General features: G+C 47.0%; 7 protein-coding genes across 7 annotated transcripts; 4 read left to right on the plus strand and 3 right to left on the minus strand.

The window, feature by feature from the left end:
- Window positions 1-597: 597 nt before the first annotated feature.
- Window positions 598-3,997, minus strand: TRUGW13939_09355 (uncharacterized protein; the record flags this gene model as incomplete). The annotated part of the gene is made up of 6 exons (XM_035492477.1): window positions 598-1,186; window positions 1,241-3,048; window positions 3,104-3,229; window positions 3,285-3,384; window positions 3,438-3,624; window positions 3,691-3,997. The coding sequence occupies 6 exons, from the start codon at window positions 3,995-3,997 to the stop codon at window positions 598-600; spliced, it is 3,117 nt and encodes a 1,038-aa protein (XP_035348370.1).
- Window positions 3,998-4,461: 464 nt separating this feature from the next.
- On the plus strand, window positions 4,462-11,573 carry TRUGW13939_09356 (uncharacterized protein; the record flags this gene model as incomplete). The annotated part of the gene is made up of 11 exons (XM_035492478.1): window positions 4,462-4,737; window positions 4,794-4,844; window positions 4,902-5,097; window positions 5,155-5,615; window positions 5,668-7,650; window positions 7,935-7,947; window positions 8,095-8,202; window positions 8,264-8,334; window positions 8,408-8,468; window positions 8,524-9,963; window positions 10,012-11,573. 11 exons carry the CDS (start codon window positions 4,462-4,464, stop codon window positions 11,571-11,573), a joined length of 6,222 nt encoding a protein of 2,073 aa, XP_035348371.1.
- Window positions 11,574-11,695: 122 nt separating this feature from the next.
- On the minus strand, window positions 11,696-12,364 carry TRUGW13939_09357 (uncharacterized protein; the record flags this gene model as incomplete). Its single annotated transcript, XM_035492479.1, has 4 exons — window positions 11,696-11,716; window positions 11,767-11,862; window positions 11,921-12,263; window positions 12,357-12,364. The coding sequence occupies 4 exons, from the start codon at window positions 12,362-12,364 to the stop codon at window positions 11,696-11,698; spliced, it is 468 nt and encodes a 155-aa protein (XP_035348372.1).
- Window positions 12,365-12,440: 76 nt separating this feature from the next.
- Window positions 12,441-15,728, plus strand: TRUGW13939_09358 (uncharacterized protein; the record flags this gene model as incomplete). The annotated part of the gene is made up of 2 exons (XM_035492480.1): window positions 12,441-12,504; window positions 12,583-15,728. The coding sequence occupies 2 exons, from the start codon at window positions 12,441-12,443 to the stop codon at window positions 15,726-15,728; spliced, it is 3,210 nt and encodes a 1,069-aa protein (XP_035348373.1).
- Window positions 15,729-16,637: 909 nt separating this feature from the next.
- Window positions 16,638-20,950, plus strand: TRUGW13939_09359 (uncharacterized protein; the record flags this gene model as incomplete). The annotated part of the gene is made up of 7 exons (XM_035492481.1): window positions 16,638-16,718; window positions 16,800-16,988; window positions 17,048-19,318; window positions 19,372-19,803; window positions 19,859-20,105; window positions 20,153-20,403; window positions 20,456-20,950. The coding sequence occupies 7 exons, from the start codon at window positions 16,638-16,640 to the stop codon at window positions 20,948-20,950; spliced, it is 3,966 nt and encodes a 1,321-aa protein (XP_035348374.1).
- A 416-nt stretch (window positions 20,951-21,366) lies between these two features.
- On the minus strand, window positions 21,367-22,088 carry TRUGW13939_09360 (uncharacterized protein; the record flags this gene model as incomplete). The annotated part of the gene is made up of 2 exons (XM_035492482.1): window positions 21,367-22,035; window positions 22,086-22,088. 2 exons carry the CDS (start codon window positions 22,086-22,088, stop codon window positions 21,367-21,369), a joined length of 672 nt encoding a protein of 223 aa, XP_035348375.1.
- Window positions 22,089-23,249: 1,161 nt separating this feature from the next.
- On the plus strand, window positions 23,250-24,324 carry TRUGW13939_09361 (uncharacterized protein; the record flags this gene model as incomplete). Its single annotated transcript, XM_035492483.1, has 2 exons — window positions 23,250-23,766; window positions 23,828-24,324. 2 exons carry the CDS (start codon window positions 23,250-23,252, stop codon window positions 24,322-24,324), a joined length of 1,014 nt encoding a protein of 337 aa, XP_035348376.1.
- Between the last annotated feature and the right edge of the window lie 847 nt (window positions 24,325-25,171).

Consider the following 25,171-nt stretch of genomic DNA (forward strand, 5'->3'; position numbering starts at 1 on the left):
TTTACCAACCAGAGATTGAGTTGACAGAATCGTGCCAGGGCAAAAGGCAAGAGGAAAACAGTCTGTACACCGTTGGATGAAAGCGTGCTTAGTGTTCAATAATTAATAAGAATTGCGCATTACGGCCCCCAGCGTGAGATAAGCACCAGAGTAAGCCCGGTGAGTCAACCTCGTGTTCAGAGCTTATCCCGATACTGGAAATTCTGCGGGGCTTCATTTCTCCGATCCCGCAACAGCGTTTTACCGCCCGCCTTTGTGATTGGCCCTACGACTTCTACTTGAGGCAAGTTCGTTGGTTTCAGCGTATTGCTGACTGTATTTGATTTTTATCTCATAAAACGACACGGGGAGAACCGAAACAAAACAAATAAATAAAGGAAGAAACACGAAAAGAGGAGAAAAAAGGGGAAAAAAAAAAGTCACTTTTACTGGACAAGTCCGAGAACTACGACGCTGAAGGCAACGGTTTTTGGACAATTTGGACAATGGGTATAGTAATACAAACACAGTGAACTATGAAAGCATAAGACCCTGAACCCCTAGCATCTATCAACAACCCAGGACTCAACATGGCCTGAATATACAAAAGATTTGTCCTTAGTAACGACCGCGAGGATAGTTGTCTCGCCTCTGTCCAGAATAGCCGCCGCGCGAATTACTGTTCGGCCGGTAGCCACCTTGCGAGCCATCGTAGTGGTCGCGTTGATTGTACTGGGCAGGATTATTGTAATGACCCTGTTGGCCTTGAGGGGGGTAGCCATGAGCGCTTCCTTGACCGTAGGAATAACCATTGTTATACCCATGAGGTGGTGGAGGAGGAGGATAATATGCACCACCACCGCCGACTCGAGGAGGAGGTGGAGGGCCACGCGAATAGCCTCCAGGGCCTGTCGAAGGAGGAGCCCATCCTCCAGCACCGCCCATAGGTGGCGGAACAAATGACGGATCCAAGTGAGCAGCAAATGGATTGGCTCGATCATTCGTGGGAGGCCGCCCAGCATTATGGTTCATGTATCCTCCTCGACCGTTTCCATTGCCACCTCTTCCACCAAAGCGGCCACCGGAACGCGACTTCGCCTTTACGGCGCTGATATCTCCCTGGTCCAATGCTGGGACGGCAAACTGTACTCCCCGAAGAAGCATCGACTTATGAAGGTGAGTTGACTTTGGAATTTCGTAATTGACCCTGATATAAGTTAGTAAAAGAAGAATGAAAGTCAAAAAAGAGAATATCACTCACATAATAGACCTATCCTCCTCAACAGCAGGCATATCAACATCATAGGGTGGATTTAGCGAGCTATGGGGAATATAATTGTCGTCACGCTCCACTTTCCCAGCTAGTCCTCCACTGACACGCATGTTGAGTGCGTACTCTGTAGCACCTTGCTTCTTTGAAAAGAAATTGGTAGCCAGCTCCTGGTACAGAGGGTGTTGGTCGCAAAGAAGCAGCACGTCTTTCCCCATGGTGTTACGTGCCTGTTCTTCCGGACTCAACAGCGGATACTTCTTGTTCATTGCTGCTAGCAGACGGCCTTCATCTATGAAAGGTAGTAAAACAACTCCTTGCCAGGCAAATTTCTTGCCATTTAAGTCGACGGGGAAATCTTCAGGGTAAAAGTCGATGATTTCACTGTTGGGATCCGACATCAAGTCATGGAAGATTTCAGGAATAGCATGATTCGAGGAGGCCGGCAAAACTCCCATCAACTGCTCATAAGGTCGGAACGGTTTCCCCTTGTCAAATTTTATGTCCATATCTCCCAAGTCAACGAAATCGGTTGCAAAGGGAGCATAATGATACGGATAATACCAAGTCCAGGACGGACATCCTTGCATGTAATAAAGGAGAACCCATTGCAATCCTTCGGCATAGGCTCTTGCAACCTTGTGCCTGAAGCCCACGTCACTAGGGTCAACGTGGAATTTCTGTTCGTAGTATCTCTCAGTATAACCGTCCTCCCACAGCCGGACTGTATCAGGGGGAGGTTCATCGTTTTCTTTCGTTGGAGGTGGCACTGTGGGCGAGTCTCGCCCGGGGGTCCCAGCTTCCACATCTTCTGCTGTGTCTTCTGCCTTTCTCTTCCCTAGGACTGATGGCGAGGCCTGCTCGGAATCTTCTGGAGCAGCTTCTGTTTCACCTGCAGCGCCGTCAGAGGATTCTGCGGTGTCAGGAGTGCCAGTTTTATCTTTCAGGAGCTGGCTTTTAAGAGCAGCAGCGGCACTCTTATTTGCCATGTTCGCTTTGTATACGGCTCCGCGGTTGACAACCAGACTTTGCGTTAGCTGTCTATCTTGCTTGGACAAATGTCCTCGAGTCGGGGTTATCAGTTCAACCTCGGTCGAGGCGATAAAACCGTCTCCTGATTTGCGAGACTTTGTGTTGGGTGAGGTGGGTTGAGGATCGGCATTTCCATAGTTCGGGGAGCTTCTGCGACGTTTTCGAGATTGTTCGTCTTTGCGCATTTTGTCTTCTTCCTTCCTGCGCCGTTCATTGGCAGCTTTTCTGTCATCAGCTTGCTTTCTCCTTTGGAAGATTGACTTTTCTTGTTTCCCTAAGCCAGTCAAAATCAACTGTGCATGCTTGAGGTTGACAATTCCATCTTGGGTCACGTATCCGTCCATGAGCGGGATGTTTTCGCGCCATAGAGATATCAACGTATCAATTGCATTTTCTCTAATGTCCAATGAAGGAAGATGCGGCAAGAAATCGTTGCCAACAAAGAAACACATGAAAACCCAGTCATCCAGAGCTCGTTCCAGGTCAAAGGGAAAGCGCTGTTGAGGCACGTTTAACTCCACAGCAAGATATTCTCGAAGGACAGATACGTTCAGCCAGATGAATGGCTTCAAAGATGTAGCTTTGTGTTTTTCATCAAACTCGCCGCTCTTTTCTTTAGCCTGACCCCGGCATTCTTCTGCTTTATGACCTGTCTGGCCACAGAGACGACAGGTTCTAGGCCTGGACTCTTGAAAGAAGACATCCTCTCGCAAGACTCGGAAATGTGGCTCGTGAGTCGCAAGACCCAACATGATCAAATCGGCATCCTATTCGTGGAGTTAGTGAGTTTTGAAATGAAAACGAATGATGGTTATTACAGACCAGTCCGTATAGAACATGCCGCGTGTTAGGGTCATGGTTTGGATCTTGACGCTGAGAGCGAATGAAATTCATAACTTTGTGTTCGCCCTCTCCTGGCACGGTAGCATCACTAATGACGATTTTCATCTTCAAACAATATTAGTAAACCATTCCAGGGACCATAGACATGAACTCAACAAACCTTCTCCCATGCCGGATCCGTGTTCAGTTTATAAGCTATCCAAAACCTGAGGGATGCAGCAAGAATATCCATGAATGGTGTGCCGGGTGTAATCACATTGCTAGACAAAATTTAGTGAATGCCATAATTGGATGTATCCAATAATTGCCTTACCTATCCCAGGTCTTCGTTATCACACTCTCTTGTATCCCTTCATCCTGTTTGATTCCCTTGGCGGCGTTTTGTCGGTCCAGCAATTTCTGAAATTCTTCTTTCTTCTCGTCGTTTTCCCTTGCCTCCTGAGCCGAACGGAACCGTCGGGAACGTTGTTGATTCATTTTCGCTCGGGGTGCAACGCCATCTGCGTAAAGAAAACATTAGAAATCAAATAAAAAAAAGAGGCTACAAATGGTCGAGATCATCATACCAACTGCGATCAGCAATAGCTTCCTCGGGCGAACCATGTTCACCACTCTGTCGGTGTACTTGAAAATCTCGAGCATCATTTCCTGTTCATTTGCTGGAGGTGGCTTTCCTTCTGGATGAGTACATGGATGGACGATACCATTCATGTCCAAATAGAGGTTATCCATTTCTTCGCCATTTGGGTTCGGCCTAGTCGTGTCAACCGGAATAACTTCGCCATCGACTTCATATGGCTGTTCCTCGATCACCGGAGAGATGATCTTCGGATACTTGTTGGAAAGCCAACGGAAAAGTGCGGGGACACCCATGGCTGCAAGTCGCAATAATTCGACTTTTTCTTGATTGTTTCCTCGACCGAGTGATTGCCCATCGACGACAGTCGGGCCTGGAATATGATCGCAAGTAAACCCGAAACGACGACGCGACTAAAAATCGAACTGCACTTGGAGGATATGGCGCAACAATAAGCGGCAAAAAAGACTCTGATTCAGCGTGGAAGCTGAACCTGGTTAACAGAAAGATGCGCTTCTTCGAAGGACTACAATGCGACGGAAGGCTCGGCACTAAGTTTTTCCGGTTTAGGTTTAAGGCTTAGAGTAGGGTCTAATCCGGAACAGGAAAAGCTTAAACACCGGTGCGCATGCGGCAATCAGTTACTTGGCCTCAGAGTCATTGAAAATAACAAACCACTTCGAAGGACGCCAGCTTATATTTTCTGCTCAGATGTATTAGCTACGGATTGTGGTCTAGATGACCATGATCAGCATTCAGAATGTTCCGCATACTCGAATCCCAGGCGCCGGCCAAACAGACCGCTACGGATGCGATCACCACACTCTCTGGTAGACTCCAGAGCGCAACATTGCTAGAGGACCGAAGAGCTGCAATTCTTGGACTGAGAAGCTTCGCAAAGACATACCCCGCAAGCGTCGCATCTGGTTCGTTGCGAGACTTGATTTCTAGCATTAGCAAAGATGCCGAAGATGTTGATACGATCAAAGTGGTCTTGGAGACCTTGTTAATGTTGTTCTCTCCGGACGAAAAAAGCGTTAGTTGTCTTATCTGAGAGTGGGCTTGATTATTGGCGGCTAATTATATATAAAGCCTGAAGCTTCAGAAGAGATTGTTTTATGGCTTGCGGACGAGTTCACGCAGGTGAGGGAATTCACAAACAAACAACTCAATGGATTTGCAATTTGACCGTATGTATAGCGCCAAGACAATATTACAGCTCTGCTTGACCTCCTTGAAACACGAGACTTCTATTCCCGGCTTTACTCGTTGCAATTGATCTCGTCAATATCTTCCGCACGACCAGACCGTACACAAGAATGCATTTTCACCGCGCCTCTGGGTATCTCCAGATTAGTCAATGTGCTTTCCGATGCTAGGGAGCCTGTTCGAAATGGTATGTTTCGAAGATACTGCGCTTGTATTAACCTGCTAACACCGCTTTTCTAAATAGAGGCGCTGGTCCTTTTGATTGCCCTCACTCCCTCGTCGGCCGAACTACAGAAACTTGTTGCATTCGAAAATGCCTTTGACCGAGCTTTCGAATTGATTGAAGCCGAGGGTTCGCTATCTCATGGATCTGAAGTTGTCGAGGACTGCCTATCTTTGTTGGCAAACCTACTTCGATTAAATGTTTCCAACCAGTCCTACTTCAGAGAGACTGGGTGTGTCAAGAAGCTTGCGGCACTTTTAAGCGAAATAACAGTACCCAAGGAAGAGCAAGAAGAGCTACCACCATGGTCTATCGCTCGGCGAGACAAAAATATCTGGGGCTTACTGGCTATCATCCAATTGTTTCTTGTTAGAGGGGGGATCCAGAAAATCAACCAAACTGCATTTTGGCAAGCTGGAGTCATGGAGCAGGTGCTTCTGATAGCTTTTAGCAAAGACTTTGGGATACATATCATAGCCATGGTTAGTATTCTTGCCTTCTGCACGTGAATTTGTATACTAATTCGCTTTCAAGGCCCTAGAGACATGTGCTGGTTTGATCCGCGGAAACTCGACACTTCAAGAAAAGTTTGCAGATATTGAAGTTTCTTGGAAAACCGATCCTAACACATCTGACACACCGAATGGTACTCCCAAGGCAAAAACGTCTGTTCGAATTAACGTTATCGAAGCTTTACTCAAGCTAGCACTGGAGCCTGCTCCCGTTTTCGCCTTGAACGCACGCCTTGCAGCAGGCGAATGCATCAAGGCTTTCTTCGCTAAACATACTGGAATTCGGCTACATGTTCTGCGGAGAGCTATCGATGGGCACGTAAGCGGAAACGACCAAATTCCAAATATATTGAGTGTGTTGCTCGAAGCCCCAGAGTCTCGAGCGAACATTGACCCATATCGCAATTGGATCGGCTCTGTTCTAATGTTCCACCTTGTCTTTGAAGACCCAGAGGCTAAAGCCCTCGCCATGAAAGTCACAGAAGGAAACGCGGAAAAAGGCGAAGAAGTTGTTACTTGCATCCAAACAATCGCTGGAAACCTAACGACAGGTATGCAGCGTGGCGACGATGAGCGAATATCTATTGGGTATTTGATGCTTTTGTCTGGTTGGTTGTTTGAGGATCCTGATGCTGTTAATGATTTCCTCGGTGAAGGCAGCATTATTCAAAGTCTTGTCCAAGAAATCAAGCAGAGTGGTGTCGGCAACGTCCTAGTCTCTGGTCTTTGCTCTGTCCTGTTAGGCATCATCTACGAGTTTTCGACAAAAGATTCGCCTATCCCACGCGAGACTATTCACAACGTACTAACTAGCAGGCTTGGTAGAGAACAGTACATTGACAAGATCACCAAGCTTCGGGAAGACCCATTCATTCGAGATTTTGAGGTCCTGCCACGAACGAGTCGAGGTGATCACGATGGTGGATTGCCTGATATTTTCTTTGACGGGACCTTCATTGAGTTCATCAAGGACAACTTCCATCGCCTGATACGAGCAATCGATCGTGAACCAGGACTGGAAATCCCAATCATCACAAACGGGATTCAAAAAGGGATTTCAAGAGAGTTGGTCGATTCCCTCCGGGCACAAGTGGAAGACCGAAGCCAGTTAATCCAGAAATTGGAAACGGATTTGTTGAATCTACAACAGAAGCTTGAGCAGGAGCAACTTGACCACCGGCGCACTAGGGAATCAACCAATCACGAGGTATCTCGGATAAAGCAAATCAACGAGAGTTTGCAAAAGACTCACGAAATGGAAGGATCGAAGCTCGAAGGGCAGTACAAGCAAATACACCAAAACCTACAGAAAGACCATGAAGCAGAACTATCAAAGCTGGGAGAACAGCACACGCAAATGCATCAAACCCTACAGAAGGATCACGAAGCGGAACTGTCAAAGCTGGAAGAACAGCACAGGCAAAACCGAAACGATTTGCTTAAACAACATGGTGAGCAGTTGCGAGCCATCGATAGTCAGTTGAAAGAAACTACTGCAGATTACGAGAAGAAAAGCGCAAAATTGCGGCAGCGCCATGAGGATGAAGTGGCGGACCTTAAGAAGTCCATCGCTGCTCTAGAAGCAGATCTCCACAAAGCAACCGAGGATCATACCCGAGCCCAGAAAGCTGTCGAAGAAGAATACTCGGGCAGAGCCTCTACCATGGAAAGTCGGATCAAGGAAGCCGAGAAGCGAGCCGAGGAGGCTGAAAAGAAAGCTCAACGAGGGGCAGAAGAGCTTCAAAGGGTCAAGGAGGAGACTCAAGGTGGAGGCAAAGAGCTCAAAGACGCCAAAGATAAGATTCAAACGGTAGAAAGGGAACTTCAAAAGGCCCAAGAAAAAAGCCGGGCATTACAGAAAGAACTTGAAGAAGCTAGAGACACGACGCAAGCAGCCCAGAGCGATCTCGAGGGAGCAGAGAAGGCCAAGAAAGAAGCCCAGGGTGAATTGGAAGACCTGCTTATTGTATTTGGCGACCTCGAAACCAAAAGAAAGGCGGAAAAAGTACGTAAACCTGACTGTTTTGAAGATGCAAGACCTAACGAACTTTACAGAACCGACTTAAAGAACTTGGAGAAGAAGTGTCTGAAGACGAGGAAGACGAAAACGAAGATGAAGATGAAGACGAGGGCGACGATGTGGATTGAACCTAATGTCAATATTCAGGAGCCTGTGAGAATACCCATCTATCGAGTAAATAGAGGATCGCATACTGCATTTAGTATCGTCCATAATATAGCTGGGAAAATGATTACAATGAACGATTTATTTGCTGTGGCTGTAAATAGACGCTCGGACCAGGTGCGTTGAAATAAGCGGCGGGGGATGAGGGCACTCCGTGACTCACCCCGCTATCTTTTTCCGTTGTGTCGAAACTTTTCATCTTTGCACACCACACACCCTTCTGCAACCAACTGACAGTGAGGCCGTTTTTGAATATCGTGCCAGTCATGTCTGTTGATTTTCCCGCCGAAGAGGAGGCCATCCTCAAGCGGTGGAGGGAAATTGATGCCTTTCGGCGACAGGTAGAACTTTCCAAGGGCAAGAAGCCGTACAGTGAGTCACCTTTCAAAGAGGCCTTCAGAAGTGAACAATCGCTCATGGTGTAAAATAACAGCTTTTTACGATGGCCCTCCTTTCGCGACCGGGCTTCCCCATTACGGTCACCTGCTCGCCAGTACCATCAAGGTAATTATCTTGTTATCATAGTTTCGATTTGACTACTATAGCTCTTGATTCGATACTAACTTGCTCTGTTTAGGATATCATCCCCCGATACTTTTCCATGACGGGCCACTACTGTGAGCGAAGATTTGGCTGGGGTATTTGGCACCTTTTTTCCAATGCGACGAGACTTTCACTGACGAAGAAAAAAAGACACCCATGGCGTTCCGATCGAACACGAGATAGACAAGAAGCTAGGGATGTCTGGTTCGCAAGCCGTTGAGAAAATTGGTATTGCTCAATACAATGCCGAATGTCGCGCAATTGTCATGAGATTTGCCGGTGAATGGCGGCAGACCATTGAAAGGCTAGGTCGTTGGATCGATTTCGACAATCCGTATCGCACATTAGATTTCACTTTCATGGAATCTGTCTGGTGGGTTTTCAAGCAATTAGCGGACAAGGACCTAGTATATCGTGGATATCGGGTGATGCCGTATTCTACTGCGTTGAACACCCCTCTTAGCAACTTCGAGGCTAGTCAAAATTATCGTGATGTGACAGACCCGGCTGTTGTGGTTTCGTTTCCTCTGGCCGACGACCCGAATGTGAACCTCCTGGCATGGACTACGACACCATGGACACTTCCATCCAATACTGGCCTTTGTGTGAACCCAGACTTCGAATACGTGAAGATTCTCGACGAGGCGTCAGGAAAGCACTACATTCTCATGGAAACTCTTCTGCGCACACTCTACAAAGACCCAAAGAAGGCAAAATACAAGGTGGTCGAACGTTTCCAAGGTTCAACCATGAAAGGTTGGAGATATGAGCCACTCTTCGATTATTTCCAAGAGGAATTTAAAGATTCTGGGTTCCGCGTCTGGTTGGACGGATACGTCACATCTGACGCAGGTACAGGAATTGTCCATCAGGCCCCTGCATTTGGTGAAGATGATTACAGAATTGCTGTTGAAAATGGGGTCGTTACCGATGTCAGACTTCCTCCCAACCCAGTGGACCAAAATGGAAACTTTACATCCGAAGTTCGGGATTTCTCTGGACAGCACGTCAAAGCCGCAGACAGACCTATCATCAAGCATCTCAAAGGAACAGGCCGATTGATCGTCGATGGGCAGATTACTCACAGTTATCCATTCTGTTGGCGGTCTGACACTCCTTTAATTTACAGGGCTGTTCCGGCATGGTTTGTGAAGGTTGGACCGGTCATCCCAACAATGCTTGAGGGCATTGAAAAGTCTCACTGGGTGCCGTCTTTCGTCAAGGAAAAGCGCTTCGCCAACTGGATCCAGAATGCCAGAGACTGGAATATCGCCAGAAATCGATACTGGGGAACCCCCATTCCACTTTGGGCCAGCGATGATTTCAAAGAGCTCGTTGCCATCGGCAGTGTCGCAGAGTTGAAGGAATTAAGCGGCTACGAGGGAGATCTTACCGACTTACATCGGGATTCTATCGATCACATCACCATTCCTAGCAAGCAAGGGAAGGGCCAGCTTCGTCGTATCCCTGAAGTTTTCGATTGCTGGTTTGAGAGTGGATCTATGCCATACGGAGCCTCACACTATCCATTTGAACGGGAATCGGAGTTCCAAGACTCCTTTCCGGCCCAGTTCATTGCAGAGGGTCTTGGTAAGTAAATTGTTCTTCTGTTCCCGTCCAACGCTGATTTGTTGATAGACCAAACCCGTGGCTGGTTTTATACCCTGTCCGTCCTAGGCTGCCATTTATTCGGAAAACTGCCTTACCAGAATGTCATTGTCAATGGTATTGTGTTGGCTGAAGACGGCAAGAAGATGTCCAAGCGATTGAAGAATTACCCTGACCCGACTTTGGTAATGGATCGGTATGGCTCAGATGCTCTGCGACTCTATTTGATCAATTCTCCCGTCGTTCGAGCCGAAACGTTGAGGTTTAAGGAGTCTGGCGTGAAGGACATTATCTCTAAAGTTCTCCTGCCTTTGTGGAATAGCTACAAGTTCTTTGAGGGACAAGTAGCCTTGCTGAAGAAAATCGAGAACATTGACTACATTTTTGACCCGAAGGCCGAGGTGAATAATACCAATGTCATGGATCGGTGGATCTTGGCTAGTTGCCAAAGTCTTCTCAAATTTGTCAACCAAGAGATGAACAGCTACCGCCTCTATACTGTTGTTCCCAGGCTGCTCGAACTCATTGACAACACCACAAACTGGTACATTAGATTCAACCGAAAGCGCCTCAAGGGTGAGTATGGTGTTGATGATACCCAGCATGCGCTCAACACTCTATTTGAGGTTTTATACACAATTGTCCGTGGCCTTGCTCCATTCACTCCGTTCTTGACGGACAATATCTACCTGCGACTTCTTCCCCATATACCCCAGGATCTACGCGGAGAAGACGATCGCAGTGTTCACTTCCAGCCCTACCCTCAAGTCCGCGAAGAACTCTTTGATGAGGAGGTTGAAAGACGTGTGTCGAGGATGCAGAAAGTCATTGAACTCGCTAGAACTTCTCGTGAGCGGAAGAATCTGGCGCTGAGAACGCCTCTGAAGACGTTGGTCGTCATTCATCAGGATCAGCAATACCTGGACGATGTCAAATCTCTTCAGACATACATCACTGAGGAACTGAACTTGCGAGACCTTGTTCTGTCTTCAGATGAAAAGAAATACAATGTGCAATACCGTGTCACAGCAGACTGGCCTACGCTTGGCAAGAAGCTCAAGAAGGATGTTCAAAAGGTCAAAAAAGCTCTGCCGTCCTTGACAAGCGATGATGTCAAACGATTTGTGGCGGAGAAAAAGATCGTTGTTGATGGCATTGAGCTTGTTGAAGGGGATTTGGTGGTTAGACGCGATCTAGCCGAAGATGAGGCGTCACAAAACATGGAGCCCAACACCGACAATGACGTTTTGACAATTCTGGACGCTAATGTCTACCCCGAGCTGGCAGATGAGGGTCTGGGACGAGAAGTCGTTAGTCGCGTTCAAAGACTACGAAAGAAGGCCGGTCTACTTGCTACGGACGATGTCAAAATGGAGTACAAAGTCCTTTCAGACCCCGATGATATTGGACTAAACAATGTATTCCATACGCAAGCGGTAGCGATGGAGAAAGTGCTGCGTCGACCAATTGACAAGCATGTGGTGACACATATCGAGGGCGAAATTCCAAAGGAAGAGGAGGCTGGGCTCATTTTGGAGGAAGAACAGGAGATCCAAAAAGCGACCTTCTTGCTTAGACTATTGAAGCTATGATTGAACGGAGACTTACTCCGCCTATGTCAATTAAAATCGGAAAAAAAAAAGTTTCTGTAATGTCTAGCCTAGTGTTTAGAGACCCAACTGATCTGTGATTTTTCTCTGTTCTATGTATCCTTTTATTTCTTTTTGGAGGCGGCCTACAGCCCATATTAGTTCAACACTCTAGAGCCGTAGAGGATTATCCTACCAAGAAACAATCCTTTAGTCTCATAAATTCCTTAGCACACATGTCTTTCTGAACGGCATTGTAGTCGGCAACGACACATTTGCCATACGCTGCGGCCTGTACGTACAACTTTAGTAGAGATTCGACGAGACAAAACTAGAAAAAAAGATCGTACCTCGGTGGAGCACTGCGCGGCGGCTTGAGCAAACTTCTCGATGGGCCGAGCTCTGCCGGACATGATTGCAAACCGGCAGCCTTGATACAGGCTGTTGTTATTGACAGATTCGTTCTTGATGTATGCAACAATAATGCACATGTTCGCCATGTCAAACCGCCGACTAAAGCAAGCGCCAAGACTTTTGGACGGCACACGTGACGTAAAACCGGAGATTGGCTGCACTCTAATCGGGCGGGTCCACAGGGCGGCGCGCATCGCAGCGGCTCCGCCTGCCCGGAATGTTTTGTCGCGACTCGAAGCGGTCAAAAATAGCCATGACAACAACAACACAACACTGCCTCTATTGAAGACCCTCGGTTTTGGATAGGTTTGCGCCGAGACTGGTCACTTGCAGCTCTTGGAATGATATATTGACAGCGCTTTCTTCACTTACCTCACCATTTTTGTATGAACTCGATCGTCGCGATGATCTTGGGCGCAGCTTCAGAGAAATGCTCCATAGGTTGACACTCTTCCGATGCCTCCAATACCTGCTCAACGCCCGACTCTACTAGATGAGAATCGGTCTTTGTCCGACCAAGGTTTGTGAATGCTGATTTAGCTTTTAATTTTTATTTTAAACTTAAGAGCTGCCTTCGTCTGACATTCGTGATCAACAGATGTCGGACTTCTTTATCAGATCATCAGCCGCGCCGAGCAAAACCCCGATGTAGAATTTCTACCTTTCAGAGCGCTATTTGCGGCTTACGATGAAGTTCTCGCCGAGCATGGCGCGGACGCCGATCCGGAACAAACATGCATGCGCTTCTTGTTTAAAATGGGCGCGAAGGGCTTTGGCGGCCAGCCTATCTTTGACCGATTCGAAGATCTCTTGCAGCAAAGGGGTATCGTGCTTTCTTTCGACGACGACAAGCCTAGTAAAAGTCAAGCCCACGGGCAGAATCCAACATTAACAGGCCCAATCTACGACGAGCAAAACACAGAGGGAATCGCCGAGGACACGACTCAAAGATCAATTCGAAGAAGGGCTTCTTTCAACTCTATCTATGATGCTGGCGAAGATACAGCTCAGAGGCACACAAATCGACCGAGCTCACGATCGTCAATGTCGCGCTTGGAAGTTGGAAAGTCAAATTTCCCCGAACTTGACAACCTGGGATACGAAGACGAACCGCATGCCGTCGGCCTGGCAAGATCGTCTGACAAACATGAACTGCTGGCCCGATTCTTGGAGATGGGCCGTCGGCTAATGGGCGGATTGGACCCATTGAGAGAGACTACCGAACTTCCTCACAACCACACACCCCGGCCACATCCAAATCACCAGAAAAGTTCATCTTCGCTGAGCTCACATCCTCGAAGTCGCTCAGAAAGCTCCTCTTCAAGCAGGGATTCTTCTCTTGATTTGGATGCAGGCGTAAATGTTGAAGATATGAATATAGTTGAAGATGAAATTGGACCCAAGCCTAGTCTGTCTGACCTTCTGCGCGATTCATCAACATTCGCTATGTATCGCAAAAGAGCGGTAGCGAGAAAAGCTCTTCTTCAGTGGTTGGAAAAAGCCGTTGGTGCTCAGAAAACCCATCGGGATATGGAGACCTTGGCCTTGAACAAAGACCGAGTGACTCTGATTCGCCAAGCCTTTGAGCTCTGGCGAGCAGAACTCCAGAAGAAGCGTCAGGTTACTCAAACTGAGCGGTTCTTTCGGCACTTGGAGAGACGGGCGGCCAAAGCCAGGGACTTATACCTGATGACAAAGGCTTTCACCCATTGGGCACAGCTGACTTCGGATGAGGTCTCTAAGACATCAGATGCTCGTGAACATATCCTGCGTCTCAAGTACTTCAATGCTTGGCGGGAGATAACGGCCGTGAACGAGCTCAAGGCTCAACGGTTCGCCTCTGGGAAGCCGCTGCATTTCTGGAAAAAGAAGATGAAGCAGATCAAAGATAGCGAAGAAGCCGCCGATATTGTACATGCTACCAACATAAAACGGAAATATATGAAAACTCTACATTGGACACTTTATTTTGAACAACGGGCACCTGAATGGAATGATTATCGTCTAACAAAGTCATCCCTTCTTTCTTGGATTCGGGCTTGCAGAACGCAGAGAGAGCGCGAAACCGAGATAGATCATGTTAACCGACATGAGCTTCTTCAATCTGTCTTTCAAACATGGTCACAACGATTGCGGGTAGTGATGACTGCTCAACACGAAGCAGACACGTCATATAACAAAGGAATACTCAAAAACGACATTGAAATATGGCATGCTCATACTCGAGTACAGTCAGCAGCGACTCGAGTCGCTTCTAGAGTGGACAAGCGGTTGATGAAATCTGTTCTTGGCCAATGGAGATTGCGTACTAGCCACACCCATCAAGCTGATGATTTTAACAACAAAAGACTCATACATAACGCATGGACGACTTGGAATGACCGCTTGCGCTGCTATGCACTGAATGCGCGGATTGAAGAGCGTTTGAAAATAGAGACAATTTATAAATGGGTTCTTGCAGAAAGATGTCGCCTTGCCGAGCGAATTCGAAACCAGCGCATCCAGCGGGAGATATTTACGGACTTCATACTCACTGCGCGGAACATGTCAAGAGAATTGATACAGCGCGAAGAAGAATATGTACAGCAACGGAACCGCGATTCTCTTCGGTCTCACCTGCGGCGTTGGAAAGATAAACTTGAAATTCAATATAGGAGAGAGATTGCAGCTACGGAGTTCTATATACCTCGAATTGAACAAGAAGCACTTGTCATCTGGAAGTCCAGGCGCAGCCACACACAGAAAATCGAAAAATGGGCAATTGAAGCGCGTTTCTATTTTACTGCTAAAAAGGCTCTTAAGCAGTGGCAAAGTGCCACTGTGGAAGCATCAAAGAGACGCCGCCAGGAAGCGTATATGAAAGTTCGACGAAAAATCAAGATGAATCTAGCTTCCAGTGTCTTGGGTGTTTGGTATGAGAAATCGCAACATGCGGTAGACCTAAATCGCCAAGCCGAGCAAATCAACCAAGAAAAGCTTCAACAACAATCCGCCGAACTGGTGCAACGATGGCAGCAACAAACTTTGAAGGTGACGCAGGATGTGCAAGACGCTGATGTATACTATCATCGACAACTTGCTTACCACATGCTTACTCGCTGGATTGATGGACATGAGAGAATCCAGGGCATGGAGGAACAAGCTGACGGGCTAGACTCAGTATACGTCTCCGGACTAGCCTCTGCACAGCTGCGCAAACTGAGTCTTCGTTTATTCCAAGTTCAAAGCACTTTCGAGACAGCAGATGCCATGCACGATCGAATTTTGAGAAAACATCACAGAAACATGTTCCGGCATTGGAACCATAGAAGCAACTATCAGCGTGAAGCTCGCGATGCGTCGGCGCCGGCGATCGCTGAACCTACAGATCAAGAGCCTGCCACCCCAGCCACGACAGTTGGCTCCACGATCCCCCCCGAATCAGAACATACCTTAAATTTCAGCGATCTCTTGTCCATACCAGAACATCAATTGACCTCGACAACCCCTATTGCTACGCCCGGATACTTGGCCTCTCCTTCAAGGCGAGCCGCGCGGGCGCGGATGCTCGCTCAAATGTCTACAACTCCTGCCACCCCGATCTTTACACCTTTCGCTACTCGTCTCCGAGCGGCCATGGACAGTGATAAAGGTAGCTCCAGTAGCAAGTTCCAGGGCCGCAGCTCCGTTGGAACTATGGTCCGTTTTGCTATCGAAGAGCCCGAGTCTCCAAGCGAAGGCCGAAGGTCTACAAGAAGGGAGTGACGAATTTTTCGCCTTCCACTTTCCTCTTTCTCTCTCTTGGACATTTGAACATAATTTGATCGACATATAATTGTACTTGTTGTACAGTCGTCGACTGTGCGTTTCCCAGAGACTTGTGATATTTTGTGATGATACCCCCACTATTGCATACGCGGTGTTGGTATGAAGGGCTACTGCGTTGGCGGTGGTCTGATATGTTATGTTACCTTGGTATTTTTCTTGTTGATATATCTAAATTACGAATTATGCGTTAGATGACCCATGAAATCCGTTCAGCTTGGATATAAACTTGAGCTGGTGTTGACACTCATTGTTCCTGCGTAGTTTGACTATTAGATGTACGCGCAGAACTCCTGTGGCTTATAACGCAGCCAAATATACTGCTATAGCTTAGAGCATCTTGTTTAAATTATTCGCTTGATTGAATTATTCGAATACCCCTTTGTATCAATTGTTCGTGGACACGAAAAGGCTAGAAGCATGTATTCATTATGGCTTTCCGCTACCCGATGAAGCCAAGAACACGTTTTCGCTGCGAAAAAGCAAGTTTACAATGAACAGGCCGGCTTCAAAAAAATTAAAATCACCAATAGATTTGCGATATTCCCTTCATGGTGGGTTGATATTCCAAGAAACACTGATCAGGTGCGGAGGTCACACGGCGGCGTAAGGGCCCCCATCCCGGCCGCGACTGACGTCGATCATCCCATCCGGCAAGCACAGAGAGCTTCACTGACAACACCCAAGTTCAACCCGCGCCAGAAACCAACACCCAGAAACGCGCATTTCTCATAATTACCAGTTGCTAAGGCAGCAGATTAATTCGCCTCTCCTCCGGAAATCTGGCGATGGTTTAACGCAACGCGACACAGTGACTCCTCGTGGACCAGAAGCACCATCACCCTCCCTATGCGGGCGGTTCTGCCAGGGAAGCCTCAAACGAAGCTCCAAGCTCTCAGCACCGCGCTGTGGGATGGGATTCGGATTGTTGTAAGGCCTTGAATCGCAATTATTTCTATGCGCCTGCAATACTGCGATGTCCAATTTCTGATAGTCCGTTTGCGATTATAGGCATACATCTCCGGCAATGCGCTCGTTATCTTGACCGGGGCCCAGACGCTCCTCCAGACTATATACGTTGACGATACAGAGCAACTTGAGACGATATCGATTGATGAAGCTTCGGGACATATCGCCGTCAGTGGAGGGTCGGATATCTTTATTTATCGCCCTAATGGCTTCAAGGGCGAGTCATTAAAGGTACGAGTCCACACGCAACATCGCCGACTGCAGAAGCTAACGGTTTCTTTTCGCATCAGTGGTCGCTTGTATATACGTTTGCCTCCGAAGACGATAAGGAAGATGTGACCACACTATCATGGGGTTCTTCTGAAGAACTCTTGGTCGCGAACTCTAGCCTGTCTGTGTGGTTCCTAAACGGCGCGCCCCGTTTGGTGTGGAAAAAGAAATTGGCCAGCCCAGCAAAATTCGCAGAGTTTTCCCCGGATGCCGAATTAGTAGCTACGACCGGAAAATATGACCGACTTGTTAAAATATGGAGAAGACTGTCGTTTGGCGCGGATGACGTCCGATTTGAGGTGATCTATCTGCCCCATCCGGCCGCTGTTACAAAAATACACTGGCGCAAACCATTCCATCGGGAACAATCACTCGACAATGTGTTATATACAATGTGCACCGATGGCAAGGTCAGGGTATGGGCTATGTCGGAGCACCAATCTCTCTCTGTGATGCATCTTTGGACGGAGATTGATATGAATACATCCATTCAACCCCGAGATCGGTCACATGAAACCAGTCGTCGTTATGCATTTATAGTCGACGGTCGAGACTTCAGAGCTGCTACCGAGCGAGCTGTTCAGCGAAACACTCAAAAGGATAATCTAGCCTTGGAACATCTTGTTGAGGTAGCAAACAAGAGTCCCGATGTTTGTGTTGTTCTTGACGATTATGGTCATATGTGTGCGTGGGCTCTAGAAAACATTGGAGGTAAAACCAAGTCTGCAACCGACGTTTTCAACATCCTTCACATAGAGGGCTTGCATTTCTCTTTTCTTCACACAGTCCCCCCAGAGCAGGACTATGCGCAGTTTTATTCCTTCGGCGCTTCCACAGCGGAAGACTCATTATCAATACTGGTTCACTACTTCGACGGAAGGATAGAATGGTTTGATTCCCAGGTGGACGTACTTTTCGATCCGACACCGCGGAAAACCCGATTGACATCGCGAGGCACTTGGTCTGGCCATACAGAGCCTATCAAGAAGATCGTCCGCAGTGCACGGGGTCATGTCCTTGTGTCACGAACCGATGACAACAATGCAATGATTTGGCGACAAAGGGTTCGAAACTCGGGTTCTATTATGACCAGTCAAAGTTCGCTTTCATCGCCGGAGCACATACATCGGACGTGTGTGATTGGGGACGGCTATTTTCTAGTCAATCTCCATCATGATGGTCTGTCTCTATGGGATATTCGATCTTCTCCTGCTGTCATGTTGGATTCTCGTGATTTCTCTATCGCTAGCAAGCCCCTCTGCGTTTTGATGGTGCCGAATCCTGACCCATCCGATAATGTAGTGTACATTGCCACAATAAGTGCAGATATGAAGGGTATCGCTTGGGAAGTCGACTTGTTCGACGCAAATGCTGACAGGGATACAACAAAAAATAAATCCACTACTGTTCTGCGACAGTTTTGTACATTTGATATGGGGCTAGACGACGACGTTGCTTATGTTTTGGCTGTTGACCCAGCTGGCCAGATGGTTCGAAGTTCAGGATCCTTGGACCTTTTTGCTGCAGATATCGCCCTGTCATACACCGAGAAAGGGACCATCCACACCTGGGCAGCTAAAGTCGACAAAAAGAACTCTAAATTGGACTGGCTGCTCACATCTTCGGTTGAAACTGGCATAGCAAATCCATCCCTGGCGAGTGGAAGTTCTATTCGCAAAGCAGCACTGGTCGACCAAGAGCGCACACATCTTTCTATATGGGATACTAGCGGCGCTCAACTAGAATTCGACGAGCAATTTCCAGATCATGACATGATTCGAGATCTCGATTGGACCTCCACGCCAGACCAACAATCAATTTTAGCAGTCGGATTTTCCCACAAAGTCATTTTGTTCTCGCAGCTCAGATATGACTACCTGGATGCTGGTCCTTCATGGACTCCAGTGCGAGAGATCCGTATTCGGGACTTGACTCCACATCCAATTGGCGACTCGTGCTGGTTGGGCAGTGGCAATCTCGTCGTTGGTACAGGAAATCAACTTTTCGTATACGACAAAGAAATCGAAGCGCACAGTCAATTGGTTTCTGAACTTCGCATACCGGCCCGAGGCAGCTCGTTTGTAGATATTTTCGACGTTGTCAGCAGACTCAATGGGCCTTTACCCGTCTACCATCCTCAGTTCCTCGCCCAATGCATTTTGTCGGGGAAAATGAGCTTGGTACATCTTATTCTTTTAAACCTACATAAGAAATTGAAGTTTTATACAGAAGGGGACGGTATTGACACTTTTCTCGAGATACCCATCGAAGAGTTTTATAAAGATAGCGAGGTACGAAGTTTGCCCCCCAAGTTTTATCGTGTCACAGGCTAATTTTCAAGTAGGGCCTGGAAGGATCATGGCATGGCTTCCGTTCATCTGATGACTACGATCACGAGCCGCAAGTCTTGGATGAGAATGTAGCGGCGGTGCTGAATGAGAACCTTACTCGAGTTACGCTCCCGCAACTTTCAAGTCAGGAGCAATTCCGTCTAGTTGATACGATCGAATGTGTTGCTACGGTTGAGAAGCATCGAAGGTCCATGGATGCCAATGCTGCCCGATATCTACTTTTTTTCCGGCAGCATATGCTCCGAAGAACCCAGGGAGTTGCGAACAAAGACACCGTTTCCTGGCGAGAAATCGTGTGGGCTCTGCATAGCGGCAGCCAAGATATAATCACGGATTTGGTTTCCAAACAATTCAGTGGAAAGATGTTATGGAAATCAGCCAGAGAAAGTGGTATTTTCATGTGGTTGTCAGACCTCACGGGCTTGGTATGTTGAGTAACTTTTTTTTTTAAAAACGTTGAAAAACACTAATACCATGCAGAGGGCACAACTAGAGATTGTGGCTCGCAACGAATATACGAAGACTGAAGAGAAGAACCCGATTGACTGTTCACTATACTACTTAGCCCTGCGAAAGAAGAACATCCTTCAAGGCCTGTGGCGTATGGCGCACTGGAATCGCGAACAAGCACCCACTCAACGACTACTAGCAAATAACTTTGAAGAAACAAGATGGAGAACAGCGGCATTGAAAAACGCATATACGTTACTTGGAAAGCGCCGATTTGGTAAGATTTTATTCTGCACATTACGTGAATTCTTCTAACTTCGATAGAATATGCCGCTGCTTTCTTTTTGCTAGCTGATCATTTACGTGAGGCTGCAAATGTGTGTATCAACCAGATCGGGGACATCCAACTGGCTATCGCTATCACAAGAGCATATGAAGGCGATGATGGGCCAGTCCTCAAAGAGATCTTGGAGGGCAAAATTCTTACCGAGGCTGCATCCGAAGGTAACCGGTGGATGGCATCCTGGGCCTTTTGGATGCTGAACCGTAGAAGCTCAGCGGTGCGATCTTTAATCGTGAGTACTCAGTTCAAATGTTGCAAAGTGACGAAGCTGACACAGCCTGCAGTCCCCAGTCGATGCCCTCATACCACCAACGCCATCGTCTCCCGGAAGTCCGGGCATGATCTCCCTACAAGCGAGATCTTACCTGTCGAACGATCCTGCACTAGTGGTCCTCTACAAGCAGATACGCGAAAAGACTCTCCAGACTTTGAAGGGCGCAGCACAGATTCCGCCCGATGCGGAATGGGCATTTGTACTGCGTAATGCACGACTCTACGATCGTATGGGTTGCGACTTGCTAGCTCTCGATATCGTGGCCCACTGGGAATTCCTACAAGCACCTCCGCCGCGTACTCTGAACACATTCACCGACACCGAGACGGACTATCGCAAGTACCTACGGAGACGGAGCAGCCTGGTCGTTGCGGACTTGCCAGCTCGCACGTCTCGCGATGATACTGCCACAAGCCAGACTACACAAGCCCAGAAACCGAAGCCGAAACCAACGACGTTTGCGGAACCAGACGCTAATTCTTTACTGGACAGTTTTGGGTTTTAAGTGAAGGAGTGTACAAGCAATGTAGCTATACATGTACTTTTAGTGTCAATGAAGCAGATTGCAAGAACCATAAATGAATAATGTCGATACCGTCTCTAGTTCTATTTTTCCTATTCATGTACCTGACATGTGCGCGCATAGGGTGATCCAGAATCAATTACTCTTTAATTATAAATTCTAGACTATTAGATTTCTAATCCTTTTACATGTAACTAATAATTTGAAAAGGAGACTGGCAGTTCTATAGGTGGGATAATGCAAGTACTTGTTAAATAGGTTTTCATAAACTGCTGTGATTCATAACCATCGTACCATCATACTATTATACCATAACACTGCATGTACAAACGTGCAAATTCATCAAAGCCAAAAAAAAATTGTTTAACCAGTATACCACCGGTCAACGTCCCTCAATTTCAAGCCGGAAGTCGCTCAGGTCGTGTCCTTGTCATGGTGTTTCTTCTGTTCTCGCCAGATTTCCCAGTGCCAGCTTCCTCACAATCGAGCTGGACCCATACATCGCTCCAGGCACCAAAGTTTCGCTCTGTGCATTCACTCTTTGCATGACGGTCTTTTACTGGCGCCGTTAGAAGCGGTTCATCGATGCAACCAGCGACTTCGTGCAGAGTCATATTGCACTGTTGAAACGGCGTGACAGTGACCAGTTCCAGCTCAACAGAGACCGAGTTTGAATCGGCATGAGTCTCGGTCACAATGGGAACGGCCTTGCATTGGCCCTGGGTAATATTGAAAGGAGCTGTTCGCGTTTCTTTTGTCGAGTCTGGCTGGGCAGCAGCGAGTAGGGCTCGGAATAGCGATTTTTTGCTACTGAACACCGACGGCGCAGCATGTGCTGTTGCAGAGGGACTGGAAATAGCGGGGGTGGAGTGGAAAGTTCGAGCAGAAGCTGACCTAGCAGGCACTGCGTTTGCTGAATGCTGGGTCGCGGATATTATGTCGGCAAGATCGTCGGTGGTGAAGGCGTCATCTGGACATGTTCGGTAGAAGCTTACCCACGCCTCGCCTCCTGTGATGGCATATGCGGGCAGTGAGCAGAGCAATAAAAGAGACAATATTGAAAAAAGCTGTTCTGGTTGTTAGATAAAGCTCAGTGTAAAACAAGAAGTGAACGTACCATATTGCAGATTCGATGTTCTGAATAGCTAATCACTGATAGAGGTAATTGTTTTCTGTATTGTATAAGAACAGTTTAGGATACTCCAAGTAACTTTACAACGAGCAACAGGACGATCATTTAGCAGTATTAAATACTAAACGGCTACACACAACCAGCCACATATTGGCGTGCCCATCTATGGCGCGCATGACATTATCAGAGCGCCCATTACGTTAGAGTTATGTTACAAGCTCATAGAAAGAATGGAGGTTTATTAGAATAAGCTACACTAATGTAGCAAGGGACCAATTAATTGTTGATGTTGATGTGCATGCGCGTCGGGGAATTTGCCTGCCACATTCCAGAGAAACACGTCGAGAGCATTCCTTCGCGTCGCTGAAACTGGAGTCAGCTGGTATTGTGGGACTGCCATGTCTAAATAATTTGAGTTTAGAGGCTTCCATAGAAGGTTTGAAACATTTTATCTTGATTGATCCATTGACTACCTCCTTTGTCAACAGCCTAAGAATGAATATCTTTTTAGCGGCTAGTCGTTCTACGGCACTAGTCAGTTGCCATTAGGTCATAGACTAATACGTCTAGCAAGTTAACTAGCAGCTTTTATAAACATGCATATCCAGGAGAGAATTGCAGAGGTCAATAGTGATTGGTAATGTTATATGGAGTAATATGGTGATAACTATAAAAGCCGCCAACCAATCAGAGTAAACCAACAGCAGTCTGGCTGTGATTGGGCAAGTTCATAACAAGGCAACATTTGGATCGTCTTTAATACTCATGGGAAGAGAGGTTTTGCCATGTATTCCATGGTAGTGAAATTCAAGAATTTAGTCTAATTCAAATTAACATCAAAATTGCAAATAATGTTTAATACTCGGTACGATGAATGGTTTGGAGACTGTTAGACCCACCATTGATAACGCGGCCTTGATTTTAGTCATGTCCTAGGGCGCAACAACATAAAGACAGACATGCACCTCTTCTTGGTTTGGAAGAAAGTTTCCAGCTTCAAAAATGCTTGTGTACGGGTTATCTACTGCTAGAAAACTCGGTACAGGTCAACTAAAACGAATCAATTCGTTAGCATGTACGTACTCCGGCACGAAATTTGGAAGAGAGGCGCCCAATGTTAACCTAATTGAAGGCAAGCATACTAAAACAATGTCAACAACCACAAATCACCACCTGGTTGTAACCCAAGCCGGCGTGTTTTCGCCGCCTATTCAGTTCACAGCTCCGCCGGGGATAAAGCTTACGCAGGAGCATTTCAAAGACATAACACCCGACCAGCTTCATGAACGCATTCATAAAGCCAGCATAATCGTATCGTGTTGGACACGTCTCGACTCAGTGGCACTGTCCGAGGCGGTCACACCAAATCTGAAATTTATTGCCGTCACCGCTGTGGGCACAGACAGTGTGGATTTGGCGACATGTCAAAGACGTGGAATTTTGGTCAGCAACTGTCCTGCAGCAAATGTTGAGTCGGTATCGAACCATGCAATGGCTTTGTATTTTGCTGCGAGAAGAAATGTGGTCCAAATGGACCGTGTGGTTAAAGACGGTGTCTGGCACAAGGAGGGGCCTTCGGTGGCTCTGAGGATGAAAGACAGCAACCAGGGCTTGGGCTTGACCTCTGAGGAAGAAACTGTGGGAATCATCGGGTTTGGATCTGTTGGTAAATGTTCTCTGATCTTAAGAGTGCCTGCTGTTGCTAATCACAAACAACATCACAATAGGCAAGAAAGTAGCACAGCTATCCAAGGGTTTAGGCATGAAAGTCTTGATAGCAGGCCGGAAGGGGCAGAATGAAACCACAAAAAAGGGGGATATAGAACGGACCCCATTTGAAGACGTTCTCAAGCGCAGTACCGTTTTGATAATCGCTGTACCTCGAGTGCCCGAGACGATGAACCTGATCTCGACCGCCGAATTTCAAGCCATGTCAGCGGACACCGTTCTGATTAATATTTCCCGTGGAGGCATCGTGGATGAGGCGGCTCTTTTGCAAGCGCTCAAGGAGAAATCCATATTCGGCGCGGCGACAGATGTTTTTGAAACTGAACCAGCATCTGCTGCGACATCGCCTTTACTTGCTGAAGACACGAGAAACTTGAATTTGACAACAAGCCCCCATTTGGCATGGTATGCCAACAAAACGATGAAGAATTATTTGACGATATCTCCGTCGAATGTGCACAACTTTCTCTTGGGAAAGCCGACGAACTTGGTTTAGATTTGTGTTCATGTATCCTTTCATTTTCATCGTAATAGAAAGTTAGAGATTAGATAACCACGCTGGAATTCTCTTTCGCCTGCCCCAACTAACTAGCAAATCGTACAGGTGCAAACCAGAGATGTATTTAAGATTACTTTGAGGTCTGAAAGATTATGCCACAGTGACATCATTATGGGCGGTCCTTTGTTTATGTTTGGAATAATCCTCCTTTCTTTCTCTCCTTCCCATCCCTCATCCCCTGCCGCCAACCAAGATCTCCTTATCACCAAAGTCTGTGCGATCATGCTATCCCGAAAATGGAGATGATACATCAATTCTATTATGCAACATTTGCTTCTCTGGGAGAATCCCCGCCTGAAAGCCGTTGGCGTCCGAGGATAAACCATAGATTGACTACCAAAGAGACTGAAAGTCTTTTGGGACCATCCGTATTTGATATGGATGACCACAGAGGCCAATCGAGGTCGACTTTGATGGTGAACGTCTGTTAAATAGCTGCCGTTACGCTATCTGGTATGCCGATGGAAAAATGAATACCAATTTGATTGTGGTAGAGGCAAAAAGGGAGGAGAAAGTTGCCGAGGGCGTTACACAGTGCCTTGCATATGCTGGTTAGACTTATTTTTTATGTTTGATTATAGGATGCTAACGTTTAATATTTATAACAGGAATCGTCCACCAGGAGAGGAAAAATTTAGGGCATCACAACACAATTGTTTTCGGAATTGCCACCGATAGCTTTGACTTCCACTTTATAAAAATCAACATAAACTCGGAGGTAACGTTGCCTGATCATACGCTTGATTTTGTTATTAATGGCTAATAAATTGTTCTAAAATATAGT

This window comes from Talaromyces rugulosus, chromosome V (assembly GCF_013368755.1).
Source record: "Talaromyces rugulosus chromosome V, complete sequence".
Taxonomy (NCBI): Eukaryota; Fungi; Ascomycota; class Eurotiomycetes; order Eurotiales; family Trichocomaceae; genus Talaromyces; species Talaromyces rugulosus.